Raw genomic sequence first — 14,487 nt, 5'->3', positions numbered from 1 at the left:
AGGGATTTTAGTTTATTTTCTCACATATTCAGATTTGATTTCTGTGTCCAGACCACAAAAGTATTAGAGTGTGTGTGTGTGTGTGTGTGTGTGTGTGTGTGTGTGTGTGTGTGTGTGTGTGTGTGTGTGTGTGTGTGTGTGTGTGTGTGTGTGTGTGTGTGTGTGTGTGTGTGTGTGTGTGTGTGTGCTGCGCTTGTGCATCTGTGTGTTGTTTTTTTCATCTCTGTGATAACTCAGACATCTTTACATCTTTGACAGCTAATACAATCAATCAATCAATCAACCTTTATTCGTCACACAAAACGAATAAAAGGTAAAAAAAAAAAAAGAAAGAAAAAAGCTAAAATGCAGTGAAATGTATACAGGTCAGCCCAACGGATAGTAATCAATAAAACAAGACAAACAGGACTAGACTAAAAATATTGAAATAATCAACCACTAAAGCACTTAGGATCACGTTACTTCATTTGCAGTCCACAATTTTAGTTGTCCATATATATGTAAGTATAGTCATGTCCATGTAAGGAAGTGTGTGTGTGTGTGTGTGTGTGTGTGTGTGTGTGTGTGTGTGTGTGTGTGTGTGTGTGTGTGTGTGTGTGTGTGTGTGTGTGTGTGTGTGTGTGTGTGTGTGTGTGTGTGTGTGTGTGTGTGTGTGTGTGTGTGTGTGTGTGCGACTGCCCCTCCTCACGTGCATACCTAAGCATGTGAGGGGTGGCCCATGCAGTCTCTGGCATCTTTCAAGGTCCATGTCGTTGTTCAGGATCCGAATGGCGTCATTGGCGTGAGGATAGAAACTTTTTCTATATCTTTCCAGACTAGCCTTGAGTATCCTGTATCTTTACCCGGACGTAAGCAGCTCGAACTGCCTACGTGCCGGGTGGCTAATTGTCCTCCAGTATTCGTCTGGTCTTTGACCTGCACCGCCTGGTATAGATGGCCTGGATGGCCGTGAGGGCACCTCCTGTGATCCGCCTTTTTGTCCTGACTACTCTCTGCAAGGCTTTCTGTTCTTGCACAGTGCAGTTACCATACCAGGCTATCATGCTTCCTGTCAGGATGCTCTCTATAGCAGGGGTTCCCAAACTTTTTTGTCTCAGGGCACCCCATAAATATTTTTTTAATCTGAAGCACCCCTACATTATAATTTTCACTCCCAGCACCTTATATTTATAGCATATCGTCATTGTCGGGTGGAAACCTTGTATGTCCAAAGCCATTTGTTTTGTATTTATAATCTATAACATGTACTAAACTAGTGAAAACAGCAGATCTACAAGCACACAACGCCTCGCACGCGAGGCGTTGTGTGCTTGTAGATCGGCTGTTTTCACTAGTTTTGTGCGACAGTCTTGTATGATGAAGCAGGGCTTTGCTTTACCAAAAGACGTACACATTTGAAACTTGGAGATACGAGGTTTCTGCCCGACAGTGACGATATTTTAGAGATTATGTTGCGAGGAAAACATTGAGATAATAGCCATTTTGGTTAGAACTGACTGAAAATAACTTTTACTTCAAGTTTAAAATTATATTAAATATTTTTTCAAGTGTCCAAATAAATTCCAAATATTACCAAATGATCTCGCGGCACACCTGGACTGCCGTCGCGGCACCCCAGGGTGCCCCGTCACCCACTTTGAAAACCCCTGCTCTATAGTACAGGTGCATAGAAGTTCAGTAGTGCAGGAGGAGACACTCCAAATGTCCTCAGGGGTCTGCGATGGTACTAGCCTCTGCCGAGACTTCTTCACCAGAGCATCTGTGTGATTTGACCATGACAGATCTTCGGTCAGATGGACACCGAGATATTTGAACCCGTTTACCCTTTCCACCGTGGTCCCACTGATGTTGAGGGGGGCGTAGTTCTTTCTTATTGCCCTTTGACCTGAAGTCCACTATCATCCTCCTTCGTTTTGCTGGTATTCACCAGATGTTGTTGTGGTTAATGAAGAAGAGTCCAGCGAAGTGTCTGTTTTAGTGATAGCCTGCACCTTTGACCCTAGCCTAGAAGAAGCTCTACCGACCACTTCTACATACCATCTCTGGGCTACAGGTGCAGAGTGAGACTATTTATATTTGTCAGCCTAGGACATATCCACAGACTGGTTGTTAGAGGGTTTCAACAACTTGGGATGCCCAAAAAGTAGGCAAAAAGGCTGACAAAGTATTGTGCTGTCTCTGCTATAATTGGCAGTCGCCACATACTGTATGGCGGAGACGCTGTTACTTATACCCATAGAGTAGTGAGTGACATGCTTATTGTGTAGACATATGCCATGATTTTTTTAATGTAACCTTACTGCATCTTTTTTTTTTCTATATCCAACAGACCAAAACGAGTCATGCAGACAGATGACACAGATTGATGTTGCTTTATCTTTTGTAGTCTCCCAGTCATGAGTTCTTCACAAAGTCCTGTTGATTACCCCTCCTACTGGAGAGTTTTTCCTGATCCTGTGTGTTTTTTTACAGTAGTTTTTTTTTTACTGCTGTGACGTTTTCCACTGTGCTATCTTGTCTGTAAACGTATATTTATATATTTATCAGGGTGCCCAAGAATGTTGTTCCATTCATATATTATCGTTGTTTTTTAATATTTAAAAATGAATAATGAAATAGTAAAAGTCACTTGGGCACACTAGAGCAGTTTAGTCACTTGCCAGTGATGAGTAATTATCCACCTCACCCATGTTTGATGGGGAGATTGAGGACACCTCCTTGATATGACTCCACCTTAGGGCAACCAGACAATAGTACTTGTCCGACTTTATTCCATCTTCCATCGTCTCCTAAGTAAACTCCTGTCCAGCTTTATTATTATCTAGACATTTTAGAGTAACCCCAAAACCCCAAAAGTCCATTGAGTTCAATGGACTTTTTCTGTCCCTTTTCTGATTGGACAATATAATTGATTTGAGGATTGGTCAAGCCTCATTTGACTTCACAATATATAAGCAACCACACTTGTTAGTATATTTGTTAGTGTGTTATTACACTGTCGAATGATGACCAAAACGAGGCTGTGTTGTGAATCTTTTCCGATCTCCCTCCTGTATTCATATTTAATTCATGCTCCCTGTCGGTTAGTTTGCATTACGTTACAGTTTGGCACCGATAATTTGAGCTCACAATGAAACAGTTATTGTCTTGAATTATGACCAGCAGACTAGAAGCCAATTGAGCCTTCCTGTTCGTACCATTTTAAAAGAGCAGTAAATTGCAGCAGGTTTCATCTTGGCAAACTGACAGCTGCGGAGGGACAGAGGAAGGGTTTTCTGAATGATAAATGGGTGTTATGTTTTCTTTTAATAACACTGAGAACACCGTTTCATACTTCCTGTGAACTGGGATTGGCTGCGTTAGCTTTAAGTCTCCCTTGAAGCTACAAACAGAAGGGCCAAGACTCCAAACTAGTTTTCCTGGAGGACTGTGTGTGTGTGTGTGTGTGTGTGTGTGTGTGTGTGTGTGTGTGTGTGTGTGTGTGTGTGTGTGTGTGTGTGTGTGTGTGTGTGTGTGTGTGTGTGTGTGTGTGTGTGTGTGTGTGTGTGTGTGTGTGTGATATGTGGGCTGGTCACATCACCCAGGGCTGCAATCCAGCTCTTGTTTGATTAAATATGCAAAAGTACTGCCATCAAAATATACTTAAAGATAGCAGAGATTAACACACGTTGTGACCTTATAGATCTGCTATTTTCAAAGAGCTTAAGTACGGTATATAAAGGGCTTAGTTGGTTAATGTATGTTTTGTTATAAGAATCTACACTCTGCCACTTGCCAAGTTCAAGAGAGTTTAATAAAGCAACGTTTCGGTCGTGAGACCTTCCTCAAGCTTTTCAAGATCCACTTCTAAATGCTGTGTTACCTACGCACCTGCTTGAGAGGAACTGGGTGTGCGAAAGTCTTCTCTTCACAAGTAATAAGAATCTACAAAGTAACTAGTAGATAAAATAATAATAGTAGTGGAGTAAAAAGTACAATATTTGCCTCTGAGATGTAGTCGCGCTGCGAGGCGTTGTGAGCTTGTAGATCTGCTATTTTTGGCTAAGAGCTTTGGTGTAGAGGGTAAAAAGAGCAGACTAAGTACAGAGTGAAAGATCAAGTTTATTAAGTATTTATATTTCAAGTGGTTAAATATCTGAAAACACAAATTGACATGAATCCAAAATACACTGATGATTGTGCTGTCAAACAATGAAACTATATGGAATCTATGAACAGGTTGTGAGGGTCCCCGCTTCATCTCTCTCAACTAAGGGGTCCTAGGCCTGAAAACGTTTAAGACCCCTGCTTTAAAAGAAAGACATACTTTATCGTGTGTGCGTGAAAGCAACTAGTAACTATGTAGTGGAGTATAACATACTTTAATTTGCCACTGAGATGTAAGTGTAGTAGAAGTATAAAAAGTATTATAAAATTACCTTTTTAGTTTTGCCTTAATTGTTCAGTCAGATAACTCATGAATAGTTTTTTGGGGTGGAAAGATTATGTATAAAATGTGTGAATATGATATATCTTGATAGTTTCTTCAGCTTTATTTGTCTGTAATTTGTAAATGAACTTTTTGATGAAAGATAGTGTTGTTCTTTTTTTTACAGAGTGTATCCAACAATAACCGTAGAAATTGAAAGCGCAACTGTTACTTTATACTGTAAATGTGTGTCGTGAGGAAGAATAGTGGTTGAATTACGTTTATAAAGAAGGTTTACACAAACATAAACTGTTTTCGTTACAGTAGAAGGACTTGTGCCTGTCGTACTGCACAACTATAATCAAAACAACACAATGGGCTTCCTCGATTGACCACAATGAATTGCCGTGAAATTGCACAAAATCATTTTCAGGCCTGGGTTGTGGTCTCTCAAACCACGTCCACCTGCCCCTCTCAGCAGACACGTGCACACATAGACATCAAAGAGGTCTCTCCAGACCATGAATGCAGTTTTTACTCTGGTGGTATGAAAGAAATGCCAATGCCCCCCTTTTCATGCCATACCTGAAGGCAGCATTAAAGAGAATTGCCTTTCTCTCTCCTGAACTTGAATGCAGCATCTTATGTTCAAAATTGCCCTCTGTGTAGAAATCCATGCCATACGCATTACGCACAATGGCATCTTCCGTATTGACGTGGTCGTACTTAATTGATCACACACCGAGAATTCTCCCAGCTAACCTACTGTTTGTCACCAAATGTGCCCTCTTAGAAATATCAGCACCCAGGCACGTGCAAACATAGACATCAAAGGGGGCTCGAGCCCCTGCCCTTTTATCCATCTGTAAAAAATGCCCTCTCCAGACCATGAATTCAGTTTTTACTATGGTGAAAGAAATGCAAATGCCCTCTTTCCATGCCATACCTGAAGGCAGCATTCAAGATAATTGCCTTGTCCAAACTCTCCTGAACTTGAACGCAGCGTCTTATGTTGAAATCAAGAAATGTGTAGAAATCAATTATAGAATATAGCCGACCTTCAAGCTCGATGTTTTCACCAAAAGGCCCTTTTAGAAAGGTCAGCCCCTGCCCCCCCTAACATTCCTTGCACGTCCCTTCAGAGGCGTCAATTGGGTATGGCAGGGGTATGCAGCTGCCATACCCATGGGTCCAGGGGGGGAAATTAAAGTTACTTTTAAATATAAATACATGAATGTCTCTTTGTCTATCTGTGGGTTATTATGTTATAAAATACAGTAAAATAACTACAAATGCAACATTTTACAAAATGGTCACTTCAACAAGGTATATATTCTCCAAATTTTTATTAATCTTGACAGAATGGTATAGGCCTATTCCCAGGTTCCGCAGGTCAGCTGCACAGGTGCAATGCATTATTGTTAATTGTGGCACGTTTACTAACATGCCAAGTATAGCTGCGCTTGAACAACCGTTCCAGGCTGCCATATCCATCCCAAGAAACCGTGGAAACGGGGGGAAAATGTACTTCTTAAAATAAATGAATCGTGCCTGTTGATAAGGTATGGCAACATGACTGGTGTCTTGAACGCGCGCCTTCGCGCACGTTCAAGACACCAGTCATGTTGCCATACCTTAGCTTTTTCTGAACTGACACTACTGCGTCCCTTCTCCTTCAGGTGCTGTTCATCGGAGACTCGACCAACCGCGGCATGATGTACTTCCTGATGGAACGGGTCAACTCCAGCCTGGAGGAGTGGGGCAAGGCCCACAACATGCTGCTCTACGGCAACCTCAACCAGGGCCTGACGCACGTCAGCTACTCCTACTACCCTCAGTTCTGGCTGGAGAAGAGCCTCCGGCCCACCTTCCAGCAGGCCCTGGAACAGCTGCTGCACAGGTGAGAGGCAGCCATGGGGAAAAAAAGTACTTAACTTAAGTAAAAAAAAAAAAAAAAAAAAAAAGTATCAGTACCACAGTGTAGAAACACTGCAGTAGTCAGGAATTAATAATAATAATAATAATAATAATAGCTTGGATTTATATACTGTAGCGCTTTTCTAGGTACCCAAAGTGCTTTACAACAAAAGGGAAAAAAACAACAACTTTATTAGGATAAAAACAGTAAATACAACAATTAGAATGATAAAAGTAGGTCAAGGACTAGTTGCCAGACCTCAGCTGGGATAGGCAATCCTGAAGAGGTGGGTTTTGAAGGAGGCTTTGAAGGAGGGGAGAGAGGGAGCGCTTCTGAGTTGGTTGGGGAGAGCGTTCCAGAGGGTGGGGGCAGAAACCCCTATCCCCCCAGGTGCGGTACTTGGCCGTGCGGTGCGGACCTCTAGGAGATCGTAAGGGTCGAGAAGATCAGAAAGTAAAAGTACCAGATGCATTGTTTAAAAGTGAATATAGCACAAGTGCTAATTTTCATCACCTGTCCACAGGAGGCTTTTCTAAATTACAGTAATACAAATCTAAAAAACCCAATCAAGTACAATAATAAACAGTAATACTAATCTAATCTTGATTTAGTACTAATAAACAATAGTACTAAATCAAGTACATTTCTATTATAATATGTGTTTACTACTAACATCACCACTATCTGACCCAATACATCAGCTTGTGAGACAAAAGAAAACATAAGTAGATATAATCATTCAAATAGCCAGTCGGAAACAGAAACTATTCATGTGAGCACAGTTGATTTGATTTCAACCATATTAGACCACTGGGTGTAACTATTTAGCTCCAGAGAGTGTGCAAATGGACCCACACATGTAGTGGTGGAGTATTTTACTGTGTAAGGGGGAATAATGTAAATAGAACAGAAAGCGTTATTGTCTACATAATCTGGAAATGTGCCTTTCATTTAAATTTTTAGAATTAAAAACAGACACAGGGGTTACAGCTTGAGGATTCCATAGGGGCTATTTCTGAGATCAGTGCAGTTCCACAAAAAATAAATAAAATAAGGGAGAAGTGTAGCGATGGCCGCGCCGTGAATGAGAAAGTCATCAAATGCTAGTCAAGTGATCTCCAAACTAAAAAGCAGTTATAATTTCAATATATGAGTATTTTCATTGGCCAGACTAGCAATAGAATACTTCAGAAGTCACACACACATTCAGTGAAGGCAGTTCAGAACTTCTGGGAAACACCCCAGATATTGGTGTGCCATGTTTCTCAAATCACATATTGGGACATGGTCTGAAAAAATAATTCAGTCTTGGGATTCGTTTTGGCTTTAACCCCTGCAGACACTACATACACACAAGGACCACAAGCCACGAGGACAATATGACAGATGTCTCTGTACATGTTCCAGTTCATTGCTAAAAGTGCAACTCCTGGTGGAGATTTGGTAAAGAATTGGTTGTAAGATAGCACGGTCACACCACACTTTTATTCTACCTATTCTGCCAATGCCAAAAACCCCACTCCTTTCCCATTGAAATCCATTGACAGAATCCTCCCTCATAGGTAAAATGAAAGTGCTGTGTGACGTGCCCTTAGAATTCATTAGGACAGGGGTCTTCATCAGGGGGTCCGGGACCCCTAGGAGGTCCTCAGAGTTACTACAGGGGTTCCTCCAAATCCTTGTGTGATAAAAAATTTCTTTCTCCTTTTTTATATTAATCACTTGAACCCTAGTGTCCATATTGGGAGAACTTTAGCCAAAAAATGCAGATCTACAAGCTCACACCCCTCGCGCTGCAAGGCGTTGTGAGCTTGTAGATTGGCTATTTTTGGAAAGTGGTTTGGTGTATAGGGGAAGAAGAGCAGACCAATTCAGGCTTTTGCAAATCCCGCCCCATTCTGCCCTGTTACTATGCTGGGACATTAACCCTGGGCAGATTGTTTTTATAGTGGCAGTGAATGGGATTTTTTTTTTTTCATAGCCTCATTATTGCAATTTAAAGTATCAAAGGAAAAACATCTAGGTGATATTAATAAAAAGGGAAGACAAAGGTACAGTAGTTACATTGCAAAACAGGGGGTTTCCCCGAAAATATATGTTTTAATTTGTTTAATCCCAGTGGGACAGAATCACTATTGCAGATTCTTTTATAGTGGAAGTGGATGGGATTTTTTTTTTCGTCATAGCCTCATTACAGCTATATAAAGTACCAAAAAAAACACATCTACGTGATATTAATAAAAAGGGAAGAAAAAGGTACAGTAATTACATAGCAAAACAGTAATTTTCCACCGAAAATATATGTTTTAATTAGTTTAATCCTCTGGATCAGAGAGAGAATAGAAATAGAAAAAGAAAGCGCATTGCATCTTGGGTAGGAAGAGGAGAACTATAATCTGTTCTCCTCACATAATAGGCTGGCTTTTCGTAATTCTGCCCATTTAAAATATATGTACCCAATCGTAACTAGTTAGACCATTGATAAGGTCCATGTGAACTAGTTTGTTGAAGCTTATTCATTATGATGAGCGAGATCGCCCCCTACTGCCGCGGCCGTACTGGACGAAGGTCGTGCTCCGCACTGCGGACAGTTGCTGAAAGCCTGAAACAACATTCTCCACTGCACAAACTCCACCCTCGATAGCAAAAAGTGAATGTTTTTTTCTGGTTGGCCAGTCAGGGAGTCTCAGGGACCAATCAGAAGGCTGACAAACGGTGAATTACAGAGTGAAAGGTCAAGTTTATAAGTATTGACAGTTCTAGTGGTTAAATATCTGAAAACACAAATTGTCATAGACCTAAGTCCGCCTGGAAAAAAGCCTTAAAAACCTATGGCCGATTGGAAAAATACCCCTAAAACCTGAGATTTTATGGAAAACTTCACAGAGGTGTCAACGTCTACTAAAACATTTATTTCTCAGCCTCTGTAGCAGCTAGAAACAAAATTTCAAAACTGTTTGATAGCTTACACCTTTGGCTTTCGTGGGAAATTATGTGTCATGGTCCAGACCTTTATCATTTTTAAAAAAAAAATCTGCAAACTCAAAGATTTTAATAAATCTTATAAAACGTCTAATAAAAAATACATTTCTCAGCCTATGTAGCACATAGAAACATAATTAGCAAATATTTGAGACCTTACACCATAGGCCTTACAACATATAGGCCACCATTTGACAAGAAACGACAAGCACCAAAACTTTCAATATTTCAATTCTAGTTACCAAAACTTTCTATTGAATATTTCAATTCTAGTTGTTAGCTCCATGTAACGGTAAATCTGGCGAGCGACATTTGTCATTATTATTATATGTGCGTGCGCGTGTGTGTGTGTGCGCCAGTGTATGTGATTGAATGAACCATATCATCATAATCATTTTATAAGTGTTATTACCTCCAGATAGCTGCGAATCTGTTGTTCTGGAGTTTGGGGTTGACTAGCTGTTCGGCTAACATGTTGGTCTCTGAAACTAGCCGTGTCAAAGTGCGTCCGTGAAAAGTTATCCAATTCCAGTCCTCATGAAATCCATGAAACACATCTTCATCAACGTTGTCGTTTTCAAACATATCACGCAACAATGCCAATTCCAGCGGGTCCGGTTTGCCTTCGCTCAACGCTTCTTCCATTTCGCCGCTATGAGAAGCTGCACTGGGATTCTCCGACAAAAAAAAAAAAAGAAAAAATCCCAGAATGCTTTGCGGTAGTCAGGGAAGCATACGTCATCGCCTCCTGATGCATTTCATTGGCCACGAGACCAGAAGAGAGTAAAAACTACAGGAAACGCATTTTGCGTTCCCGGTCTGAATGGATAAACAGCATTTTGCGTTCCCGGCCTGAAAGGTAGAAACGCATTTTGCGTTCCCGGTCTAAATGGGTTAATCCAAAATACATTGATGATTGTGCTGTCAAACGATGAAACTATATGGAATCTATGAAAAGGTTGTGGGGGTCCCTGCTTCATCTCTCTCTCAACTAAGGGGTCCTTGGCCTGAAAACGTTGAAGACCCCTGCATTAGGATAATGACCTGCGTGTTTGATTCTCTCCCGTTACTCTGTGAACAAAGTCATTTCAACACTATAAAATGGTAGCCTGGCGGGGCCCGACGTCATACTGCGTTCACTCACTCATTCCTTCCACAGTATAACGTCTGGACTTCCAGGTATTGGCAGCGAGTATTATGATTATTTTCTGATCGGAGCCAATCAGTGACTACTTCCGCACAACAAACGTAGCTGTCTTTCCTGACAACAAGTGAAAAGATTTCCCTGATTGGTCCATGTGTAGACGGTGACGTAGATGCATGCTGCAGCCTGCAGCATTTTCAAAACAACAATGGCTGCCCTTGCGATGCAACAGTTAACGCTCTAACCATAAAACAAGCAATAAGTGCAGTTATTTCAGAGTTGGAATCAATTACAATAATTAAAAAGGAACACGGGGGATGCGCTAGTGGAGTTTATCGGCCGAAAAGACGTGTTTGTTTGACGTTCTTCCGACTGGCTGAGAGATGTTATGCTACGCTGATTGGTTAGAGGAGTCTGTCTGTCAAGGCAAGTACTCCCGCCCACTTTTCAAGCTGCCAATAGGCCGAAGGCCAGACGTTATACTGTGGAAGGAATGAGTGAGTGAACGCAGTATGACGTCGGGCCCCGCCAGGCTAATAAAATGGGTGGCAGGCACTAAACAGCCTGATCCACTTTAAACAAATACTGGGTCAGGTTTTTTTTCTTGATAGCCAGGCAGGTAGTTTGAAAGTAAATTTGAATATTTCTGACAAAGAAATAGCGACAAAGATCACCCTTCCCTGCCGGCTTCCCTCTCACGAATTGGAGGATGTAAACCCCCACTCCACAAACTAGAGAAAATATTTGTATATTTCTTGTGAAGTCTCTTTAGGAGACATCAGTTTATTTGGGCTTGGAAGCACCCCTGGAGCATCAAAAAACGAATTATCCAAGGACAAATTCCCCACCTTTCCTTTCCTGGAAGTTTCATACAGACGTTTTTCCTTAAGGTTTTTAAACAAGCGGAAAAAATTACAAACCGGTTGAAGACAAACTGACAGACAGCCGGTGGAGGTTTTGATAGTAACTGCGACCTGACAGTCACAATCAAACACAGCCCATATCTGTGTGTTTCACAGCCTGTGCTCATATAAACCAGTTATATCCTGATGAAGATCCTTTGGAACTTACTTAAACACAGTGGATCAGATTGGATTTTGGGTGTTATATTAATATGAGATGATTCTATGGTCATAGATAGGATATCAAAGTGATCCCAATCCTGTCTTTTTAACTACCCAAAATCCGAATCTAATCCACTCCGATAGGGATTAAAGGTTTTGAACTCTTGCAACCCGGGGGTCGAAAGCGTAATCTGCCAATAAACACTGCGAGGCCCACAACGGTGTGTTTGTGCGGACTCTATTTTTATTTGTCACAAGCGCAGCCCGCTCATCACACACTATGTGATGACGATGACATGTGTTATCCCGTCTGGCCATATGGAAATAGGCTTAATCGGTTGTTGTGATCAAAGGGGGCTGGAGGTCGTGACTCGGGAGGCATGTTGGACTGATGCCGTGCAGCGGGGCCTCCTTGCCAGCAGTCCTCACAACACACTCGGCCTCAGATGGGTTCAAAGCACAGGGATGCATCCTGGGTCATAAGCTGACATTTTATTGAGCACTAGCTGCTAAGCCAGCAACAATGCAGGGAGCGTTAAACTTGGAATTGTGTGTGCATGTGTGTGTCCGTGTGTGTGTGTGTGATTAGTTCTGTGGGCTCGGTTATGAGTTGATGAGTTGATGTTTCTTTGAGTTGACTTTGCACGTTATGGCCATATACTGTGTGTATATCATACATGGGCAACTGGCGGCCCTCACCTTCACTTTGCTTATTACCTTGCTTATTACCTTGCTTATTGTAAATCGCTCTGGATTAAGAGCGTCTGCCAAATTGTAAATTGTAAATTGTTCACTTAATGCCTGCAGGTTAATATCGGAATACTGTATTGATTTCAGCTGTTACAATTCCAAACATGCAAACATGACCGACTTTAATTCTATATTATTAGCTCAATGTATTTGTATTTAAGTTCATGAAGTTGACATAAGTATAACTAAACGCATTTGTAATTACCGGTAAATAAAAATGTTACTTTTCATAACACCAAATAAAAAAACAAGCTCAAAACGCGCCACACTGCGACACGTTTTGAGCTTGTAGATCGGTATTTATATAGGTTTCTGCCCAAGACTATATGCAACGTGGCCCTCTGGAGTGAGTCATCAAAGTTGCCCACCCCTACTCTATATACAGTAATACACATTGATGAGACGCATGTATTGCCATCACCTTAAAGGTCACGACCCCTGGAAAACTCTCATCAGACAGTGCTGGTAGCAGGAGGCGTCCAGTGGCTCAACACCAATCACATCAGAGTCATCAGACAGGTGCTGGAGAGGTAGACATTATGCACACACAAACACACACACGTATCAACAAACATTCAGTCCTTCTCTTTTTCATTCACTGTTTTAGTCACTAGTTAACCCACTCACTCACGCATTGATTTACAAAGTGATTTATAAAGTAAATGTTTATAAAGTAGAAATAATCACTACCTCACTGACTCACTCACTGACTCACTCACTGACTCACTGACTCACTGACTCACTGACTGACTGACTGACTCACTCACTCACTCACTCACTCACTCACTCACTCACTCACTCACTCACTCACTGATATTTAGGGCTGTCACGATTATGACATTTTACATGACGATTAATTGTCACTCAAATAATTGCGATTAACGATTTAATTGTGTTTTTGTTGTTGACAATTACATTTCTGTTTGGCTTGTAGGATTTGAAGTTGCACGTGGCAGATATGACACATAACCTAGATATAGAAAGAAATGAAGGACACATTTGACAACTTTACACTTTAAAAAGAACTTTGATAGTGGAAATAGCTGATCTGCTATTTACACTATTTTTTTGAACATAATATAAACATTTTTCAACATGTAAACGATTATGACGATTATCACAAAATAATTGCGATTATGTCAAATAATTACGATTAGACGATTGTGTAATAATTGTGACATCCCTACTGATATTACTTCCTCTCTCTCTCTCTTGTGTTTCCCTTTCAGAGAAAACCTTGGGAATATCATGGTGGTGGTGAAGTCTCTAGGCATCGGTTTCCATCTTCCCGTTGAAGGCATCCATTCTCTCAGCCTGGTAACTCCCTCTCCTCATCCATCCGTCTTTATTTACAAGGAACATTCAAAACATTAAACCAACTTAACCCCTATATACTTATTTGACCATCGGGGTCACCCAGGGCTCTGTACTTGGTCCGCTCCTTTTTACCCTTTTTAAACATTTAAAAATTCCAAAATTCATGGATTGCGAAAATTGCATAATCTACAAACTATAAAGTCGGCCTGATCCCCTAAGGCCAGACACCTTCCTATAAGTACATTTGTACGGACAGTGTTTTTCTTGTATTTCTTCATACAATATCGTCATTGTCGGACAGAAACCTCCTATCTCCAAGTTTCAAATTTGTAGGTTTTTTCGCGAAGTAAAGCCCTGCTTCATCAGACAAAAAGTAGTGAAAACAGCAGATCTACAAGCACACAACTTGTGTGCTTTAAATGTGCTTTAAATGATAAAAACGAACGGTTTTGGACATACAAGGTTTCCACCCGACAACGACGATATTTATTTATTTCATGTTTATATAGCAGATATCAACTTCAATAATTCAGCTGTTGGCCCTCATCAAACATTTACCATCAGCTAATCCCACACAGCTGACTGTGGCCTTTGTAATAATCCATGGCTCCCAACCTGCTGGCGAACAGTGGTGGAAAAAGTACTCAAGATGTTTACTTAACACATCGGGTGCCCAGAATTATTCGACGTTTAATTTGCTGGTGCCCATGGCAACCCGCCATTTTACCTACCTTCGAAGTACTGGCGTATGTAATCCAAGTATGTCCTGTTTATTTCGCGAAAATCTTTTCTTTCAGTCAGGACCGTTTTTTAACAATTCTAAGCCTCAGTGTTTGTGTTACGGCCGGTAGAAGAGGCTGCCGTTTTGAGAAAAAAAAGAAAAAAGGAAGAGAATCCGGAGAAA

At 41.1% G+C, this 14,487-nt stretch overlaps 1 protein-coding gene across 1 annotated transcript in view; it reads left to right on the top strand.

Moving 5' to 3' along the window:
• Positions 1-14,487, top strand: part of cped1 (cadherin-like and PC-esterase domain containing 1) — a gene marked incomplete at both ends in the record, with an annotated part of 134,337 nt that overhangs the window by 116,345 nt on the left and 3,505 nt on the right. The window contains 3 exons of the mRNA XM_080754299.1: positions 6,088-6,308; positions 12,695-12,796; positions 13,496-13,583. Of these exons, the coding sequence (XP_080610425.1) occupies positions 6,088-6,308; positions 12,695-12,796; positions 13,496-13,583 (411 nt within the window). The remainder of the gene's footprint in view (positions 1-6,087; positions 6,309-12,694; positions 12,797-13,495; positions 13,584-14,487) is intronic.

This window comes from Nannobrachium achirus, assembly GCF_963921795.1.
Source record: "Nannobrachium achirus genome assembly, chromosome: 23".
NCBI lineage: Eukaryota > Metazoa > Chordata > Actinopteri > Myctophiformes > Myctophidae > Nannobrachium > Nannobrachium achirus.
The sequence above is the reverse complement of the archived record's forward strand: the minus strand, read 5'-3'. Positions and strand labels throughout refer to the sequence as shown.